This window comes from Tachysurus vachellii, chromosome 19 (assembly GCF_030014155.1).
Source record: "Tachysurus vachellii isolate PV-2020 chromosome 19, HZAU_Pvac_v1, whole genome shotgun sequence".
Classification (NCBI taxonomy): Eukaryota; Metazoa; Chordata; class Actinopteri; order Siluriformes; family Bagridae; genus Tachysurus; species Tachysurus vachellii.
Window position 1 is genome coordinate 18,071,931 of NC_083478.1, and position 21,566 is coordinate 18,093,496.

Genomic DNA, 21,566 nt, shown 5'->3' on the forward strand with positions numbered 1-21,566 from the left:
TTTCTTCATCATCATCTTCTCTATAACCACTATACATCACTATAACAATTTTACATACCACTGAGGTGGTACTGTTGTGTATTTTGATCACTTTTTAAATCTAAATTAAGGTAATCTAATGAACCTTGTAAGCCTAACTTTAAGGGGCTATTTCATTTTCACTATTATAAGACCACATACACTTGGATTGTTCTATATGTGTGTGTGTGTGTGTGTGTGTGTGTGTGTGTGTGTGTGTGTGTGTGTGTGTGTGTGTGTGTGAGTGAGTGAGTGTGTGTGCATGTGTGTGTGTGTCCATTTCATTGTTCTGATTTTCTATTTTACTTTTTACTTTGATCAAATTGAAATTATTCTAACATGATTAGTATTTATGAGACCTTTGCAAGCTTAGTTATAAAAGTTTTACTGAAAGACTGGAGAGTTTAGCTTGGATATATATATATATATATATATATATATATATATATATATATATATATATATATATATATATATATATATATATGGTCATTTTTATATTACATAATGATTGTGTAAATCTGTATAGAGCAGCCTACACTGATCTCTTCTTTTGGGAGGGATTAAAGAAAATTAGATAATTTGGCAAATATCAAAGTCTAGCATGGCATTAAAACTCATAACTCAAGAGCAATGCAAGGTTTTTAATTCATATAAAAACTACTAAAATACTCTTAAAACTCTACTGAACATTTAACAGTTATTTCATAGGGATAAATGACTACAGCGCGCCCTCTTGTGGATATTATATGTAATTAATAGACTTGAATTTGTTTTTGGTAAAAATGAGTATCACAATAATAAAAATAATAGTATAAGACAAGAAAACCGTTAGTGGGAAGACAGTAAGTAGAAATATGTTTTATCAACATTATTCCAAAATCGAAATGTATAGATAATGTGGCATAATGGAGCTTTATATGGTTGAAATGACAATAAATGCTTCTTGACTTGACTTAATAGTAATTTTATTATAAGGTTATATATATATATTTCCTTGAGGAAAGCTTGGTAAATGCCTACTGATGAGTGTGTATCTACTATTGCACCAGTATAGTGCAATATTAGTGTCCTGAAAACACGGATTCATTGGAGACAAATAGAAAAGCGCACACTCTGGTGGTCAAGTGAGGAATTGCAAACCTGGCTCATTTTATATATAAAAGTATTTAAGAATTTGTCCGATGAAGAATGTATTTAAAAATTCGATTTATGCATGAATCATCAGTTATTGCCAAATCACAGTAACCTAAAAAAAATAACTATACTTAAAAATTATATGGACCTGATTAATGGACAGTTCAAGATTAAAAAGATTTATGGCTTAATAATTGTACACAATTAAAATTCGCCTATTGTGATAGTGAGTGGAATCCATTGTATAGTTAAAGGGGTGTTTGCGGAAACCCTGGTAAATGGCGTTAGGAGTTTATCTTGACCTTCACAAGAGGCATCACCAGGAGATGACCATCTCCATGCGTCATAGCGCGCTCGCGCTCCAGTCTGTGTTTACAATAGAACTTATAGATATATAAATGATCCTACATGGCAGTTATGCGTTAATTAATTTCCTTATTAATATCGCACAGATGGAGCATCCTCTGTTGGATTAAGGGGCACCCGGAAATAGATGATAACCTGAGGATGGTGCACGGGTTTATTGCACAGTTTGTGTTCCCTCCTTCCGCTCTCTCTCTCTCTCTCTCTCTCTCTCTCTCTCTCTCTCTCTCTCTCCCATCATCCCTCCCCGGTTGGTACCCTTGCTCTCGCACGCACGAGCATCCTCCGTCATGGCGTCTTCCAACCATGTCACCCCCACCAACTGCAGCTGGTGGCCCATTTCGGCCATGGGCGAAGACGGCAAGCTCGCGGATGGAGAGGAGAGTCACGAGCCGCCAGTGGAACACAAACCCTTCTCTAAAGACCGCCTTGTTTTGTACCACTGGACGCAGTCTTTCAGCTCGCAAAAGGTAAACACATAGCCAGCAAAATGGAGGCTATACATTGCATGTTATGCAGTGGGACACACTAGTTAAACTGAATTCATTTATTTTACCTTCTCTTTGATTCATTTTAGCACACAATGCTGATCCAGACCTGTTCAGTTTTATAGAAATATATAGCTGATGATGATTCAGATAGATAAAGTGTAAGTAGTGTTTATTGCTAGGATTGGTTTTAGAGAATGCATAACCTATTTTGACAGCTCAGAACATTTTGCACAGTCAAGAGACATAGATCTATGGGCGAAGACATGAGGATGACACTCTAAATTATTCATTATTCATTAAAAGCTGACTGTGAGCTGTATGTTGTAGTAGACGGTACTGCGAGCATGTGGTGTATAGTATATAGTATGATGTAGTTCTGGAGATTTAAGGCAACATGAAAAACTGTGAATATCTTGGTTCAACTGCTCATCTTATTACCAAGCACTGCTCTGCTGGACAGGGCCTATGTAAAGCAGCGGATCGTACAGTTGAAATGGTAGTCACGACTTCACTCAAGTAAAAGACAAACAGATCTTCTCCCTCACCGACCTTACAAGCTGAGCTGCATTCATGAGGCTCAACTTTTTAATGTGTCATGGCATCCTGTGCACAGACACATTATCCAGCAAGTCAATGAAATGTCTCAACACAGAGTAATGACTCAGATGAAACCATTAGATGAGACTGATCCATGTTTAGTCAAATTGATCATATAAATATATATATAGATATGATCAATTTGTCTAAACATGGATCAGTCTCAGTATACATATATGAAAAAAGAAGGAACAGCTATGTGTATTAAATATTAAATACACAGAAAAATCAGATTATGTGGATGAAACAAGCAACAACAAATGAAACAGATTCAATTGTGTAGACCAGATAAGCATTAAATCAGAATCTGGTTTCCTGTTTCTGCCCGAAATGGTTTTGTCTAAATTGTCTAAAGTTTCTAAAAATGTATAATGTATAAATGTAAAAATGTAAAATGAAGACGTGCCTGTGGTACGCTGTCACTTCATATCTCAGGTATAGACATTGGATCCTTATACAACAGCTGATAAGGCCAGGTCTATCTGCTGAGTGCTGAGTGAGGATCTGTTCATTTGGTCATTTCATTAAATTACAAGTCAGTCTGCATTTCTGGAAATGAGACGGACGTCTTTAACCTTGTGATTAAACTACAAATAGCATTTCTACACAACATGGCTACAATTATAGTATACAATGCATGTTGATTATTTCCATTCATTTTCTAAAACAATTCAGGACTTCACCACAAATATCAGCGTTGTATTAACCAAGTACAAGAGCCAAAAAAAATTAACATATGTCCTATTTAAAAAACAGAATATTTCACTCTTAAATAATATACTGGATGGTGTGATGGATAGCATTGGTGCCTCACATCTCTGTATAAATTTTTCCATCTCCCAAAAACATCCTGAAAGGTCTATTAGGTACTTTAATTGTGTAAATGAGTGTGAATGAGTGTGTGCATGAAATGGTACCTTGCGATGGACCGGTGTCCCATGCATTGTCGCCTCACTCCACTGTTCCCTGTTTTCATAATATGAAAAGATTTATAAAATTCAAAATTTGCATATAAATGCACTATATATTTATTATTTAGCAGTACTTTATTTAGAGACGTGGATATACCACTTTTTATTTTTTGAAGCCCGTACTGAAACTTTCAGTATTCTCTAATACTGACCTGACATTTTTTTTGGTAAAGCTTTAAAATGAGAGATTTGTAACTGAAGCAGCTTCTTGTAGTTCTTGTCCATGATTCCATGGATAATCGGTCAGATTTGTTCAAACCCTCTCATAGCCAACTCAGTACTTTCTGCTGATGTCCAGTCAATAGTGATATTGGATAACAGCCCTGTGCTGTCTCTAGCAACAATTACTTTATACAAAGCAACTTACAGTTGAGAGAAGAAGCAATTCAATAATACAGAGGATGCTTAAAGGCTTTGCTCAAAATCCTGACAGTAAATCTCTGCTGGTTTAAGTATTCAGCTTGAAACTCCTAGTCATCTGAGCACTAGCGTAGAACCACCGAGCTTCCACAGAACACTGTCTATATTAAAAATTTTTTCTTTTGCTTATGTTTCTTTCACACTTTTTTAGTGCCTTTTTGACAAAGCTCAGACTCAGATGTCTCTCTGTTAGAACTAAAGTGCAATATAGGGTACAGCATCCATTAGTTCATATATTATGGCTTGCACTTATGGAGAGTAGGCACTCATTTAGAATTCAGCCATTCAGCTAGGATCAGCTATAACATAAACACCAACTTCCCATATTTTGCTAATACTATGTCGCATACCAAACACCACCACCGGAAACATTTAAGCCTTACATTGTAAATGTAATTTCATGTAGTTGTTTTCTCAGTTTTTTACAAAAGTTAAAGTAACACTGATTTCCTTTGTAGCTTGGTGCATATGTTGACGCTCATAAATGACTACGCACCTTCATATTTACCTTTAGAGACATTCACAAAAAACTTCATAGATGCTCACAGGACAGAAGTGCTGTGACGTCTCTATTAATAAACATGATCTCATAGTGGTTCGTTTGCTTAATGTCTAAAAATACTATCAGTCTAAAAACCCTGTTGGAGATTTAAGTAAAATCTGAATTTTTGTTAGATGTTTCATGAGGTGGTAGGTCTTAGTTCTTTCATTCCTCAACCTAGGCACCAGAACAGAGAACAGCATTAATGCATGTCTTCCTCTTACACGAGAGACGGTGGGTTCAACCAAACAGCGATAGACGATCACAGGGAGCAGGGTGCAGATTGCGGAGTGCAGTGTGATAAGTGCTTTAAGGTGGAAGTGTGCTGGTCCATTTTGGGCTTTGGCAAAAAGCAACAAGGTTTTAAGCCAGGAACTAGTAGAGAACAGGTAGCAATTATTTATAGTGGGAGAATTTGTGAAGGTTGAAAACAAGTCGTCCAGCTGCATTCAGGATTAGTTGCAGCGGTTGTGTGGTGTACAAAGGAAGACCTCCTTAGAGCAAGTTGCAGCAACCTTGAAATAGCAAGAGACTGAACTGTGGATAGAAACGGACTAATCGTCCTCATGTTGTAAAGGATAGAAAAGACGAAGGGAAGGAGGTCTTTTGAGATGGTTCTGAGCTTTGTGAAAGGGATGAAACCCAGCCGGAAGATTATGGGATTGTAAAACCAGATGTAGGACAAGATAGTGCACAGAGAGTTCAAAACAAAACAAGACAAATAAAAGGTCAATAAATGGTAAAAGAACATTAAAAAGCAGCTAAATCCTCCACAATGCGGCTTAGCCACTGAAGCACGTTGGGTATCACAAGGTTTAGCTAGCAACCAATGAACAATATGACGTTATTCTAGAGCCAACTGCCATTATAAAGACATGTTGTGCACATGGGATCTGTACAAACTCCTGGAGCAATTATTTTACATGATAGAGACTGTGACTGATCTTTACAATTAATGTGTATACAACTGATTGGATTTCATTTTCTGTAGTTAATTTACCATAGTTTATTCTGTTGGCACTTTGATGCGATGCTCAATATGAAAGCACAGAGATTGTAAGCTCGCTAAAGCAATTACATCTTTGAGAAACCCTTGCAAATCCAATATATATTTTTAACGATTACCTTCAAACCAATATCAATCAAGGTAGACATTAGTAAGAGTCATTATATGTAGATTTACACAAACTCCTGAGGTATTTTTGGAAATGTTTTTCCAAAAGGAGAGAATTTTTGTAAACGCTTCATTTTTTGTGTAAACGCTTGTTTGGAAGATTTATGAATAAATCAGTTCGTATCCAGGTCGATCATTAAGACTCACTATATATTATATTCCAAACGAAAAAGATCTCAGTCTAGTGACTCTTATCTGTAGGATCTGGAGGCAACTAATAATAACTGCGTTCAGTTCTGGTCTGGGGTCAGGACATGCAGTACGGACAAACAGGAGTCTTTGGAGCATATAAAGTATCACTGAACTATATGAGGATTTACTATACTATATTTACTATACAGTAAATCCTGGATAGCATGTCTTTAAAACTAGGTTGTAAGAATTTACTCCAAAAGACAAAATAATACTTGAATTTATGCAAATGAACCAGTTCAAAGGTTTACATCGCCTTGATTCTTTATACTATATGTTGTTACCTGGATTATCGGCGACTGTTTTTATTTATCGGATTGATCTTCATGAGTCCGTTGTTTGTCCTGCCCACGGGTCTTCAGAACAATCCGTCAGGTCCTGCACATATAGGATTCTGATGTATCATTGTTGCGCATCAGTGAATGATTGCATCTTTTGTAATAGTCGTGTATGAGTCTCTTGGTTGACCTGTGAGAAAAGATGGATCTCAAAATCATATAGTTTCTGTTGGTAAGAGGTCAAAGATGCAGAAATGCTGGTAGAGGTGAGAATGTACAGGACCTGAAGGATTATTAACTTCTGTTTAACCGCTCAGGACAAACAAGTCTCATGAAGAACTCTCAACAATACATATAAACAGTTATTGATCATTTAGATAAATACTCAATACTCAATACTCAAAATACTGGATTAAAGATCGAGGGGATGTAAACTTTTGAACTGGTTCATTTGTGTAAATTCAATTATTATTTTGTCTTGTGGACTAGATGTAAATATCTGTTATGTGAAATAGGTTACTCAGATTCAGCAAGGGGGATCTAAACTTATGACCACAACTGTATCTTTCCCCGAGACATTCATTCATTCACTCACTCATTTTCTACCGCTTATCCAAACTACCTCGGGTCACGGGGAGCCTGTGCCTATCTCAGGCGTCATCGGGCATCAAGGCAGGATACACCCTGGACGGAGTGCCAACCCATCACAGGAAACACACACACTCTCATTCACTCACGCAATCACACACTACGGACAATTTTCCAGAGATGCCAATCAACCTACCATGCATGTCTTTGGACCAGGGGAGGAAACCGGAGTACCCGGAGGAAACCCCCGAGGCACGGGGAGAACATGCAAACTCCACACACACAAGGCAGAGGCGGGAATCGAACCCCCAACCCTGGAGGTGTGAGGCGAACGTGCTAACCACTAAGCCACCGTGCCCCCCTACTGTAGTACATATGACATTATAATTGCTTTTGGTCTTTGCTAAGCAATGATTTTGTATTCTTAATTCTTATTGGTCAGATGGTTCTGATTAATTTTCTATAACAGCAGCAGTTTTCTAGAACTAAAACTGTAACAGCTTAGGGACAGCAACTGTAACAGGTGGAACCACCGCATAAACTATACAAAAAAAGATAGGAGTCTCAAGTGTCAGTGCTAACAGTCAGAAAAGCTAGAACTTTGAAGGTTTTAGACACAGGAATGTCTTCAGGCCATCAGAAGGCATCATTCTCTGTAATATGACGAGCTGCATTTTAATTAACTTCATGATAGAGAGAGAGAGAGAGAGAGAGAGAGAGAGAGAGAGAGAGAGAGATGATCCACAACATTAAATGTAATTATAAATACTTCACAACACCACATTATTGATTTTCCTATAAGAGGACGGCTCTTTGTGGTTTATTCTTTTCTTATTATTTCTTAATTACCCTTTATAGTCATTGAAGCTCATTGTCAGTTTTACTGGGAAGTAAAAGAACTAAATTAGAAGAATAAAACATATTCGGGGGGCACGGTGGCTTAGTGGTTAGCACGCACGTTCGCCTCACACCTCCAGGGTTTCGGGTTCGACTTGTGTGTGTGGAGTTTGCATGTTCTCCCCGTGCCTCGGGGGGTTTCCTCCGGGTACTCCGGTTTCCTCCGCCGATTCAAAGACATGCATGGTAGGTTGATTGGCGTCTCTGGAAAATTGTCCGTAGTGTGTGAGTGCGTGAGTGAATGAGAGTGTGTGTGTGTGTCCTGCTATGGGTTGGCACTCCGTCCAGGGTGTATCCTGCCTTGATGCCCGATGACGCCTGAGATAGGCACAGGCTCCTCGTGACCCGAGGTAATTCGGATAAGCGGTAGAAGATGAGAATGAGAGCGAGTGAGAAAACATATTCATATCCATTTATATTCTATTGTGAAAGTAATATAGAGAGAAGTCATCAAAAAAACAAAGTCTGGCAGGTTTAAATGGTTAGACTGAATCATAACAATCAGCCAAGAGCCAATAACTATAATAAGCTGTGATACATAATGGACATGTGCTTGAGCTGGAGTTTATTTTCTGGCAGGTTCGTCTTGTGATTAATGAGAAGGGACTGCTGTGTGAAGAGCGGGATGTTAGTCTACCTCTGACTGAGCACAAGGAGCCCTGGTTCATGAGGCTCAACCTTGGAGAGGAGGTGCCTGTGTTCATACATGGAGACACCATCGTCAGTGACTACAACCAAATCATCGAATACTTAGAGACCAACTTTATGGGTGGTAAGTGTTAAAATTCCGAATGAAGGTAAGACAAAGACAATGAAGTCACATATAAGGGCATTCCACTGAGAGGCAGAAAATACAAAGATGCATGATGAACAGTGCAAATTCTGTTGTATGTACTAAAACATTATATATACAGTATAACACATCAGAATTCATGGCCCGTGGAGCACAGTGTGTGATGAACAGTGCAAATTCTGGGGAATGTACTAAAACGTTAAATATATAACACATCAGAATTCATGGCCCGTGAAGCCTAGGTAAAGTAAATTCAAAAAGATCTGGTGGAGGTGATTCGAGAAGCTTAATGACCTAAGAAAAAAAACCTGCCCTTTAAACAGCAGGAGGCAGCTAAAATGCTCAGACACCCTTTGATAGATGGCACAAATGTATCGTACTCTGGTCTGTGTGTGCGCTGTGTCTGAAAATATTATGCTATTGTGTGTCTTCTTATGAGCTTATTAAACATTTGATGTTCAAAATCAGTGATAACCAATGATGCGCTAGGCTAATTCACCTCCCTGTGGAGAGGTTTGTGCCATTATATACTGTTACAGACCATAATGATGCTAGCCTCTTTCTACAATAGTGTTTATGAATCCAGACAATATCCTCTCGACTAAATAACCTGAACAATAATTGTGTAAAATAATTAAAAATAGTGGGGAGAACTATGGGAACTTTGCAGAATTTTTAGGAATTTTTAGGATGCTAATTAGGGGGGCACGGTGGCTTAGTGGTTAGCACGTTCGCTTCACACCTCCAGGGTTGGGGGTTCGATTCCCGCTTCCACGTTGTGTGTGTGGAGTTTGCATGTTCTCCCCATGCCTCTGGGGTTTCCTCCTGGTACTCCGGTTTCCTCCCCGGTCCAAAGACATGCCTGGTAGGTTGATTGGCATCTCTGGAAAATTGTCCGTAGTGTGTGATTGCGTGAGTGAATGAGAGTGTGTGTGTGTGTGCCCTGTGATGGGTTGGCACTCTGTCCAGGGTGTATCCTGCCTTGATGCCCGATGACGCCTGAGATAGTCACAGGCTCCCCGTGACCCGAGGTAGTTCGGATAAGCGGTAGAAAATGAGTGAGTGAGAGTGAGGATGCTAATTAGAATGAAGGTGGAGCTTCAGCCTTGGTCTTTCTCATAAACTTAAGTTATTTGCCAGCTCTATTTCTAGAAGGTATTAGGGATAATGAAAGGTTGTACTTGTTTTAGGTGGATGACCTTTGGTCTTCCAAGATACCAGGTATTCAAAGATGGGGACTCTCAACTGCAGACTTTCCATTGTAAAGGGTAGTAAAGTTGACAACCTACAGTAATTCTTTCTTTATTGAACACTCATTGAGATGTTGTTACATCCCCATAGTCGCTTACTATTAACAAACTTAATGACTGTTATTAATGGCCACATAGCGGTGGGTAAACTCTTGATTCTTGGTGTATAGGTTGGGAGGTGACTTCTGAAGACCATTTGAGGTCTAAATCCTCTTAAAGAATAATTTACTTGTCCTGAGATTAGTGATAAGCCTTTATGATATTACTGATCTGAAGCTAAAATGAAAATGATTTGGTTTTCTGTTGATTTGTTAAGGTGAACTACAAAGAGTTGAATTTGGTTGTGATTGTGGACATGTAAATATTCAGTCATTCATTCATCTTCAATAATTGCATTATAGGAGTTGATCTGGAGCTTATCCTGGGACAGCTGGGTGCAAGGTGGGAATACACACTGGATGGCAATCACACACAATTTAGCATACCCAATACATCTACTGCTATGTTTTTGGAATGTGCCAGAAAACTAGAGAAGCTAGAAGAAGCTATATAAAGCTATATAAAGTAGGGAAGTTGTGGGCTAATGGTTAGAGAGTCTGACTCTTAACCCTAAGGTTGTGGGTTCGAGTCTCGGGCCGGCCACAACTGAGGTGCCCTTGAGCAAGGCACCGAACCCCCCCAACTGCTCCCCGAGCGCCGCAGCATAAATGGCTGCCCGCTGCTCCGGGTGTGTGTTCATGGTGTGTGTGTGCAGAGAACAAATTCTGAGTATGGGTAACCATACGTAGCCGTATGTCACTTCACTATAAGCACAGAGAGAACAATTGTAGAACCCAGGAATTGTAAGGCAGGATCACTACCCATGTGTGAACTGAAGCATAAGCAAATTCTCACACCAGCTGAAAATTATCCTTCCAGCACACAACCCAGTTATCATCTTGGTAGTAAATAAAAGTAGTTTGCAAAGTTCAAATAAGTTGAAACAAATGTTAATATGGTGACATGTCCTGTGCAGTTGTGTAGGTTTCACAGACTGATGTTAATCAATCCTGGTGTATAAGGCTTTTCACAGGGACAAAGGGAAATCGTTATGTTGCTGAACTCTGAGGCTGGTTTGCGTCAAATCTCACCCCAGACCTGATGAAGACGTGCAGGTGCAGGGTAGAGGCTGATTAGTCAGCAGGCTGGAGGATAGCCAGGCTGCTCTCATCCATTGTCCCTAATGCATTAAAATGTTACAGACAGAGTGGGATATGTGTGGCCTGTCTCTTTTCTAGTTCTATCTACAAAGCCTTTTTTATTCCTTTAGGACAGCTGTGTTGAGACAAAACAAATGACTTTAATCAAGAGTTGGCTGCTTCTTTTACTTTATTCTGGAAATTGTGCATAATGGGTAAGCACAGCTCATGCACATGTGGTTAACTAAACTATGTTATTTCCTAAAGAAAGGAAAGGCAGGGCACATAATTGAGCTGATATCAAGCTTACTTTTAGATATTTTCAGCATTCTGTATGTTGGGGAGGTGGCACAGTGGTTAGCATGTTTACCTCATACCTCCAGGGTTGGGGGTTTGATTCCAACTTTGGCCATGTGTGTGTGGATTTTGCATGGTCTCCCTGTACCTCAGGATTTCCTCCCCAGTCCAAAGGCATGAGTTGTAGGCATTTCTAAATAGTCTTTAGAGTGTGAGTGTGTGTGATTGCATCGTGTCCTGGTGTGTGCCCTGAGTCTCCTGGGATAGGCTCTAGGTTCCCCTTGTGTGTGTGGAGTTTGCATGTTCTCCCTGTGCCTCGGGGGTTTCCTCCTGGTACTAAGTGGTGTAAAGGATGGATGGATAATTGGGTTCCATGTATGTATACATGTTTCGCAACAGATACAATAGCCCAGCTTATTCCAGATGAAGGCACTCCCATGTATGCTCGGGTCAAGCAGTATCAAGAGCTTCTGGATGGCCTGCCCATGGACGCCTACACACATGGCTGCATACTCCACCCTGAGCTCACCACCGACTCCATGATCCCAAAGTACGCCACTGCTGAAATACGTAGTAAGTGATGCAACAATTAGAAAAAAAAATGCATTCTGGAATTTTACACTGCTTCACTTCAGAATGTGTTTGTTTGATAAGTGCACAAATCTGTAGTTATAGACTGAAACTGGTTTCGACTGGATTCTCAGTTTGAAATGAAACTAACGCCTCACCTTCAAAAGGAGGGCTTCCTCAAAGTGTTGACTTTTCAATGGCATAAACTGCAGTGAGACTAGCTGATTTACAGCAAGGACCGTTATTAGATCAAGTGTTGACCTTGCATTGGCAAGAACCCCAGCTGCGGAAGAATGCTAGCTGGTGTACGCAAAGGCCCTTGTTATTTGATATGGCTTATTCATTCTGAACTGCATTGCACATGCATTATACAATAAAACAGACCAGTAAATCAAGCCAGTAGACTGAAGCCTTGTAAGGATTTAATGTGGACAGGAAAATCCTGCATAAACCCCAATAAATCTCTTTTTATTGAAAATGTGTGTGAAACACCATTTGTAGAGTTATGTTTACATCAGCTTGATTTTCAAGCATACAAATCTCATTACAACTTACTCAACTGCCATATCTGTTTAAAATATTTGATGAAAAATATCCAGACATTTGGCCAAAGCACTCTTCAGAATCATAGACTACTTTATTCTTATTCCAAAAGGGAACTAGCACTTTTTCAAAGTTGTTTTATTTCCCTAAAACATTATGATTTGGCTTTGTTTTCTCCTACAACAATTTAAGAAGCAAGCACTGATATCAAATCATTACATTTATCATAATCTACGTGATCCTGAATAGTGACTGCTGTTCGAAGTTCTTTCTTCATCCCACTCTTCCAGGACACTTAGCCAATGCAGCATCTGAACTCATGAAGCTGGACCACGAGGAGCCACAGCTGACAGAGCCATACCTTTCAAAGCAGAAAAAACTCATGGTAAGATGTCAAGAAATAGGGTTCACAATACATGTTACATTTGACCTGTTATACATTTATGGATAACGTTAGTGTTTTGGCAGTTAAAAACAGTTATTCCCTAGTTATTCAGTTATTCTACTGAAGTTTAGAGAAGAAAAAAAAAATGCAGCTTACTGTATGTTATAAGGATGAACTCTGAAACTAGAGACTCCTTCCAAAAATGTAGCTGCAACATATCAGAAATTACACACCTTTTAAAACCTTCAATGTATGACACAAGAACTGTCTTTCACAAGTCATTGTGTAAGATGTTACTATAGAAACTGAACTGGAAGTAACACAGTAATATACAGTACTGTGCAAAAGTTTTAGGCAGGTGTGAAAAAAATGCTGTAAACAAAGAATGCTTTCAGAAACATAAATAATGAGTTCTGTCAGGACCACGTTGTCAAATGAGAATTTATTAGATGATAGCATACAGTTAGTGTTGGCGGTATGGTTCTGTTCTGGGCAGGAATCCACGCGCCCGTCCGTGCGCATGCATGGACCGAGCGGGGTGAGCAGCAACTAGAAAATAGAATAGACCCCCCCTATAACAGAACCATTAATCATGCATAGAGTTTTTTTTTTTTTTTTTTTTGGGGCAAATAAACGAATAACAGGATAAATAAATAATTAAATAATTAGAGAGAGGGAGAGAGAGAGAAAAATATGTGGAGATTTAAGACGTGACTGGTACAATGAACACAGGTTCCGGCATGGTGGAGTCGGGGTTGGAGGAGGGAGTTTAAGTCGCAGCAGCAGCGACGCGCTAGAAGCGGCTCAATGAATGGGAATTTAAATGGTCGGGTAATAGGAAGTTGTAACCGGATTGGTGCACGTCATGGACAGCTGATTACCAGCTGATGCACGCTTGACGACGTAGCCTGCCAGAACTAACGCGATGCTTGATTGTTTATTTCGATCAATTTACAAAATGCAAAGTGAGCAAACAAAAGAAAAATCTAAATCAAATCAATATTTGGTGTTACTACCTTTTGCCTTCAAACCAGCATGAAGTGATGGCACGGCCCCCAAAGAGCCCTGATCTCAACATCATCGAGTGTGTCTGGGATTACATGAAGAGACAGAAGGATGTGAGAAAGCCGACATCCACAGAAGATCTGTGGTTAGTTCTCCAAGATGTTTGGAACAACCTACCAGCCGAGTTCCTTCAAAAACTGTGTGCAAGTGTACCTAGAAGAATTGCTGCTGTTTTGAAGGCAAAGGGTGGACACACCAAATATTGATCTGATTTAGATTTCTCTTTTGTTCATTCACTGCATTTTGTTCATTTATGAAAATAAATGTTTAACACTTCCATTTTTGAAAGCATTCTTCTGAAAAACCTGATTTGACTATTAATTTTGCATGATATGTATATACTATTGTATTGTACATTAGACGTTATTGCAAATGCCAGTATGTTGTATTTAACTCCTTTAACTGCTTTGTACACTAAGTGTGAGCGGAAAAGGCATCTGGCAAGAAACTTGTGTTTGTGTGGTTCTCTGGAATGAGGTATCTATTCACAGTTCTGTCTTGTTCTACCAGGCGAAGATATTGGACCATGACAACGTGAACTACCTGAAGAAAATCCTTGTTGAATTGGCAATGGTACTAGACCAGGTAGAGGCAGAACTTGAAAAGAGGAAACTGGAGTATCAAGGCAAGTTCTTTCTCATTTCTTACACTCCAGGTGGTTAAACTCATTTTAGGTGACAGGCTATATTACATTTACTCCAATGTCAAGTCCAAATCAGTGAACAAAAACACATTAACAACTGTTCTTTTGTCTTCAAGACCCATTCTAAATGATTGCATTTCTTAATCAAGCAACAACAAAAACTTAAAAAATAACGCCCCCTTTTCCAGTTTTATGCAAGTTTATTTTATTTTCCTTAATGTTACAATTGTCACGTACTTAGGACAACATTTTGGACATTTTTAACTTGCTATCGATAAAATCTTATCAGTGTAACCAGCTTTAGTGCATTTTTCAGTTATTTACAGTGCACAAGATCATTTAAATTAAGAACCAAGACACTCAATTCGGTCGGTTGGATTAAAATGTCGGTTGGATTAAAAATTTTATCATGTTGCAGGGCATAAGTTTGACACCCCTGATATTAGTATTACAGGCTCAAGTAGACCTGTTTTGGCAGTATTATGGGTTCTCTAAGGGCCTTTTTACACCTGGTCACTTCATGTGTTTTCTCTGATCCGATAGCTGTCTGATTTGTTAAAACTGTTCCATTTACATTAGGCCACATAAATACGTCTTGGCGAATCGGATATCAATCCGATATTTCTACTCCCGCCCAATATGCAAATATATTTTACCTCATTTCCGGGGTAATTGAAATGGAACACGCTTTGGTGTATGCGGTTGCTACAAAAAACAGCATTTACTGTTTGCTGCATTTTCGCTGGCAGCAGCAGTGCATTTTAAGACCAAACGAGACACCTGGGTGAAAGATCGGCACCAGCACTGATGGGAAAACATGTTTGTTTCTGGCGCGATGCACGACTCGTGAGTCACCTGCGAGTGACGTACTTCCGTTTGGGAGGAGTATAGCGCTGATGTATCTGGCTTGAACAACCACATTCATTTATACCTGCCCAGTTTCATCTGAAATGCGTCCCAGACCACCTCCTGAAGTGGTTTGAGCGATCGGATTTATATCCGTCTCGAAACCGTTTCGGAGGGCATTTAGACCTGGTCTTTTTACCATCGGATCACAGAAAACGCATGAAGTGACCAGGTGTAAAAACCCCCTTAGTCTCAGAACCAGTGTTTTGTTCTTTTTGGGGTTTTTTTACTGTTGTACAATAAATTTATGTTTATTGTTTGAATGTTTCTCAAAATGGTTCCCAAAAGCAAAAACACATTCAGCCTTAGGATTACTCTGGGAAGCTGTTGTAGTGTTTACTGATAAAAGCACTAGTTTCTTCTTATGTAGTTTCTGATAAAACCAATAACTACTGCTTACTATGCTTAATTCTTTTTCTGTGCATAAAAAAACTTCAAAAAACCAAATAGTAATTGTTCTGAACTTTTAGTTCTTGGATGTTGGACTATTATTACTGAGTAATAGGAGGCTTGTGTGATGTAACAATATTAGCATCATCCTAACGCAATGTTTGTGTATTTTCAGACCTGCCAACTGTAACATTTTGCATACACTGGAATACAGTCACTCGAAAACCACTCAATAATACACAGAAAAGTCTTTTTCTCCCCAATAAAACATTGACATGTGAATGTAGAATGATTAAATGACACTGAAGCAGAATAATGAAGACGTCAGCCATGTGGACATTAGATAAAGTTTGTAACACAACTCACAATCAATGCCAATCCCTAGTGCACATTTACTAATATTACACAATTCTGTATTGTCCTTAAGCCTAAAATTGATGGCTTTTATTTATTTTTATATATTCTAATATATTTATTTATTTAAAAGATGTTCTGGATGATTAAGTTGTTTATTAATGTGTGGTAGTTTAAAATAGAAAATCATGAACAGGGAAATATCAGTAACAAACAAACCTATACTACTAATAATCCCACTTCTCTGCTAACAGGTCAGAAGCAGGAGTTGTGGCTTTGTGGACCTGACTTTACACTTGCTGATATATGTCTTGGAGCCACGTTGCACAGGCTTAAGTTCTTGGGACTTTCAAATAAGTACTGGGAGGACGGAAGCAGACCCAACCTTCAGTCATTTTTCGAGCGTGTGCAGAAGCGTTACGCTTTCCGCAAGGTGTTGGGAGACATCCACACCACCTTACTGTCAGCGGTCCTCCCCAACGCGTTCCGAATGGTAAAAAAGAAGCCACCGTCCTTCTTTGGGGCTTCCTTCTTAATGGGTTCTTTAGGTGGGATGGGCTATTTTGCCTATTGGTTTTTAAAAAAGAAATACATGTAGTAAATACTCTAATACTGTGTACTGTGTCTGTGAATTTGTGTGAGGCTGCAACTTTTCTGTACCAGATGTTGTGCAACAGCTAGAAATATGATGCTGTGCAGAGAAAAACCCTATTATCTGAGTGAACAGATTAAATAAGAACATTCCATGACGAGGAATTCTTCTTATCAACCCATTTTCTGGTAATCGATGCCTTCATTTGTTTATTTTTTTATATATCGATTTCCCTATGGTTTACGAAATGCCTTTAATTTCATTTGCTTACAGATTACAGTCAGTGAAACCAAACGTCACAATCTAAATTAAAAGCACTACAAATTCCTCCCATGTGGTATGTGTTGGCATTACACGCGCACTTATTATAGCATGACCTATAACGATACCCGCCTCAAATGCTCTAGTAGGAGTATCTCATGTTCGAGGCATTCACCTTTTGCCCTTTAATCTACTTTTCATTTATGGCTTTCCAGCTGAACCCCGATCATTATCGAGGCGCTAGTTAAAATGTTTTAGCTGCAGCCTAATACTGCCAAACATATAAGAAATGATTATTTACTCACTCAATCTGTATAGATTACAGCACATTCACAAACAGCACATGGGCATGTCAAGGTTTTTCTTTGTTTGTAGAACGTACTGTACCTCACCAGCATTAAGCACCTGAATAAGTGGACCCTGATGGCTTACATTATACTCAGATATCATTTTTGTTATTTTAAGATGATAAAAATGGGAAATTAAGTAATGCTCGGTGGGCCAGTGATATTTCCATGTATCAGTTGTATCTAGATGGTTAGGATAAGCAGCTCTAGCGTATTTTCAACTTGGTTCATTATCGAACAGCATGGGTTAAATCAGGTGTGCTAGAGCAAGGAACAATGAAATATGCAGTACTGTGACTCTCCAAAGATCAACATACTCGAAACGAAATCAGAAAATCACTCATTATATTAAATAAACTCATAGCACTCGCATGTCATCTTATACCAAGCCGTTAGTTGTTGATCGTTTTTGTCAGTTATGTGTTTTCTTTTCTCTAACATGATTTGGGTTTGTGTAGATGACAGAAGAGAAACAAATTCTAATAACTGCTTCGTTCCCAACAGGCAGACGATGATAACTTATGTTAATACTGAACAAATAAAAACTCTACATATCTGCGTTGATTATTGACACTATGCCAAACAGAGACATGAAAAATAAATTAAATCCTTCTGAAATGTGTTTTAAACGAGCGCCAAATTGATTATACTATTCACCAGGGGCACTTTATCTCCTGGAGATAAAAATAAATGCAAAAAAAAAAAAATAAATTGTTTTCTGAAAAAGTGCTTAAATGGATTTAGGAGAAAGGTGAGTGTACACCTGACACTGTACACTATAGAATAAAAGCCTAGCAATATACACCGCCTTACAAATCATAAATGAATGTGTACGTGTCCAAGCTGACAGAACAATGAGAGATTTTAGCGTTTCTGGTGTTGTTCACTACAAAAAAAAAAAAACAACAAAAAAAAAAAAACTCGGTCAAAAATCTACAGAAATAAATCTTGAAATAAATTTTTTCACTGTGGCCATTACAGTTCACAACATGGGTTTTTTGTTTATTTATTTATGTATTTATTTATTTTTTATATTGATAAGATATGCATTTATGGTGCTTTTTATGATGTTTGTTCATAAGCCATAATTTGTTTAGTTGCCATGGATTACAATAAATGAAAATGCTTAACAGAAAGCTTTATTAATCTTTTCTTATTTATGAAAAGCTTAGCAAACGGGACAGCAGTGTGATAATTGAATGCGAAAATAGCAAAACCAAAAAAAAAAAAAAAATTAAAAATAAATAAAATAAAATAAAGCATGGTTTTGGAGTCAGGATTGGCTTAACCATGCATGTGAATGTTTAAAACAATGCTTTTGTTTGGTTCGAAGCATGCATGGCTTAAACAAAAACTAAAAAAAATTGTGGCTAGACCAACTAGCGTAGACCTTTCAGTATGTGTGTTCAACATCATCTTTTAAGACAACATTGTTTAACCAATTCATGAAAATCTAGAAGAATTTCTTACTCATATAACTTATATCCATCTTCACCAAGGGAGCTGAAAACTCAGTCAGACTATCAGACTATACTTTATTTATGAAACCACAAACTAAACAACAAATACTCCAACCATTTTATCACCTTTGGTCTGCTTTACCACTGAACATGTTGAAAGTCATGGTAGTCATTTCACAAAGTACTTCATTTAAAACATTCTGCCGCAAATATTGTTCGGACAGCTAAACAGCTTTTTGTCTTGGCAAAGTAGTTCACTTTATGATCTTTCTGCAAAGCCTTTCATCCTCCTGATTAAATCTCACCCTCTCCCTTGGTCCCATCAAGTCTCAGGTCTGCATCATTCCTCCCCAGAGTGAAGAGGCTCACAGCAGCCAGCAAGGCGGCTAGCATCATTCCAGCACAGCCGGCGAACATGTGCCTGGTGCCACTACCTGCCTCGCCTGCACCGGCTCCTGACACCTCACCATGTAGCGCCAGCAAGCCAAAGCATGCCAGCAAGTGGAGCGGCAGACGAAAGCAGGACAAAACCGCAGCCCTGCGCTCCACGGGGATCACACGGCCCTGAAGGAAGCTCACAGCAGGGAAGTAAAAGCCACATGCCAACTCCAGCAGCAGGAAAGCCAGAAACGATTCCCTGGGTTTTGGTTGGCCTGGTGCAGTCGAAAACGTCAGCATAAAGAAAGAGAAGAAGGCGAGCAGTGTGGCCAAGCCCAGCAGGTGGGCCGGCTGGAGCCGGTAACGGGCTGATGTGGCCAAACGGAAGAGTGATGAACCTGCCATGTTGGCTGCCATTAGGCAGGAGAAGACAATGCCGAGTGGCGGGCCCTGTGGCTCCAGCACAGGTGTCCACAGAAATATGAAAACATAGAGCACGCTCTCAAAAATGGCCTGCACACCACCCAGGAGCACTACACGACGCTCTGCGAACAGAAAGCGCACGCCTTCCAGACAGGCTCGTCGGAATCGAGTCTGAGGGGCACTTTGAAGGCCGATATTAGCACTATTTCTGTCTCTTTGGCCTACACGCTGTAGTTTTTCCTCATTTCCCCAGTCAAAAAATACCATCCAAGCACATGCAGCCAGGCTTGGAATAGCAAGCAGAAAAGGAGCTACAGGTCCTAGCTCCAACCATTCTGCAAACAGGTTTGCCACGAGCCCAGCAGCCACAGCCAATCCGTGATTCCAGTCCGCAGCTTTGATGAACGTCACAGGGATCCATTCTTTGGGGAAATCATGCACATTAACATGGCAGTGCACATACCAGGACTCGAAGGCCGTACTGAGCAGGGAAGTAGAGAGTCCACCCAGCACACGACCCAGGATGAGCACGAAGTAGTCCTGAGACAGTTTTGTGAGGCAGCACACAGAGTAGGACACACAGAAAACAAGGCACGTCTGCCTTCGGCCTAGAACCTGTGGCAGCCAGCCAGCCACAGGGGCAAACAGTACGCAAGAGGCCAGACCACAGACATACAAGATGGCAATTTGGGACTCCAGGAAGCTGTAATGCTGGTAGAGCTTGTAAAGGTATGGCCCCTGTAGCCAGTCAGCCCACAGGGCCAATAGGTATGTTTTTAAGAAGACCTTTTGGAAGGAGAGGAAAGCTGGGTTGGCCACGGTCGCCTGAGTGGACTGCTGAGAAGCAATGCGCCGAGCTGCGAGTTCCAGACATAGACACAGGACCACCAGGGCCACAAACGCAAGATATGCCGTCACAAACATGGCACTCCAAGGTCAGCTTTCAGGTGGCCAGGTAACGTAGGTCTGCACAGGTCCGGATTCGCAGTGCTTCTCCTTTATAATTTCACTTCATCTTTACGTTTCGGAGAGGCTATAAAAAGTGAGGTGCAACAGAATAAGAATAAATTGCAATGGAAAAACATAGTAAAAATAAGTCAAGAAGGTGAAACTTGCTATGTGGGCACATGGTCAGCATTTGTCACACACATGATCAATACATCACTAGAACTGAAAGGGCTGGATTTAAATGGCTCTATTTCTATAGAAGTTACTATAAAGATTATGGAACAACGTCTTATACCCTAAATATACCCTATTTAGTAGGTTATAAAGCAGAATATTCAGTCTGGGGTTTGTTCAATTCAGCCTGAGCAGTTTAGTGAACTATTGTTGCAAACTAGCAAGTTAGCTTGACATAGTTAGCTTTGATGTAATTGTAGTTCACTGTTACTAAACGTCATTTTTATTATATGTTTGCAATACCTCAGCAGCTTTGCCGTATTCCTTCCCGTCAAGATCCTTCTTCCACAATCTCATATTACGGGTTTATTTAGGAGTCTTGGAATCATCATTCGTGTTCACATCCGTTTTACTGCGAACGCTTCCTGATTCCGGGTAGCAACGTCATCAGACGTGACGTACCCGGAAGAAGACCATTGTTGTTTGATCGGGTTTTTTAAAATATGGTAATTTAACCTAATATTTGGTTATTTAATAATATTGTTAAACGGGCGCACGTGTTTTTTTTCCCACTGAGTAGACCATCATCCAGTAGACAATGTATATGGTTTGCTTAGTTTTTGCATAATATATCAATATTACTTTGGAATTATGTGTGCCTTAAAGTGTTGAGCAGCTCCGAAATATTACATAGGTGTTAAATAGTCATTAGCATATTCATTCATTCATTCATTCATTCATCCATTCATTCAGGGGCACCACTAGCAATTTTGGGAAATATGAAAGGAAATGAGACTTGGCCCCTACCACACCCATTTCGCACCAAATATACAAGCCTCTGGGGCCCCCAAAAGTGCGTGGGCCCTTAGAATCGTTCTAACTTTCCCTCCTTAGTAACGCCCTATTATTTCTGTAGAAGTTATAGGGCGGGGATTGGGAATA

At 39.5% G+C, this 21,566-nt stretch overlaps 2 protein-coding genes across 2 annotated transcripts; one reads left to right on the top strand and one right to left on the bottom strand.

The window, feature by feature from the left end:
• The first annotated feature begins 1,637 nt into the window (after positions 1–1,637).
• gdap1l1 (ganglioside induced differentiation associated protein 1-like 1) lies at positions 1,638–18,123 on the top strand. The gene is made up of 6 exons (XM_060894146.1): positions 1,638–1,988; positions 8,247–8,439; positions 11,585–11,758; positions 12,589–12,683; positions 14,259–14,373; positions 16,296–18,123. Exons 1-6 carry the CDS (start codon positions 1,809–1,811, stop codon positions 16,637–16,639), a joined length of 1,101 nt encoding a protein of 366 aa, XP_060750129.1. The 5' UTR covers positions 1,638–1,808; the 3' UTR covers positions 16,640–18,123.
• Positions 18,124–18,435: 312 nt separating this feature from the next.
• On the bottom strand, positions 18,436–21,067 carry mfsd5 (major facilitator superfamily domain containing 5). Its single transcript, XM_060894145.1, has 2 exons — positions 20,928–21,067; positions 18,436–20,535 (listed from the first exon to the last, which is right to left on the bottom strand). The coding sequence occupies exon 2, from the start codon at positions 20,424–20,426 to the stop codon at positions 18,996–18,998; it is 1,431 nt and encodes a 476-aa protein (XP_060750128.1). The 5' UTR covers positions 20,427–20,535; positions 20,928–21,067; the 3' UTR covers positions 18,436–18,995.
• Between the last annotated feature and the right edge of the window lie 499 nt (positions 21,068–21,566).

Bases quoted from the DNA above. Each gene is read 5' to 3' on its own strand.
- mfsd5 (XM_060894145.1), bottom strand. From the start codon at position 20,426: ATGTTTGTGACGGCATATCTTGCGTTTGTGGCCCTGGTGGTCCTGTGT.
- gdap1l1 (XM_060894146.1), top strand. From the start codon at position 1,809: ATGGCGTCTTCCAACCATGTCACCCCCACCAACTGCAGCTGGTGGCCC. The intron at 8,440-11,584 runs GTAAGTGTTAAA...GTTTCGCAACAG, and splicing joins AGAGACCAACTTTATGGGTG to ATACAATAGCCCAGCTTATT. The intron at 14,374-16,295 runs GCAAGTTCTTTC...CTCTGCTAACAG, and splicing joins GAGGAAACTGGAGTATCAAG to GTCAGAAGCAGGAGTTGTGG.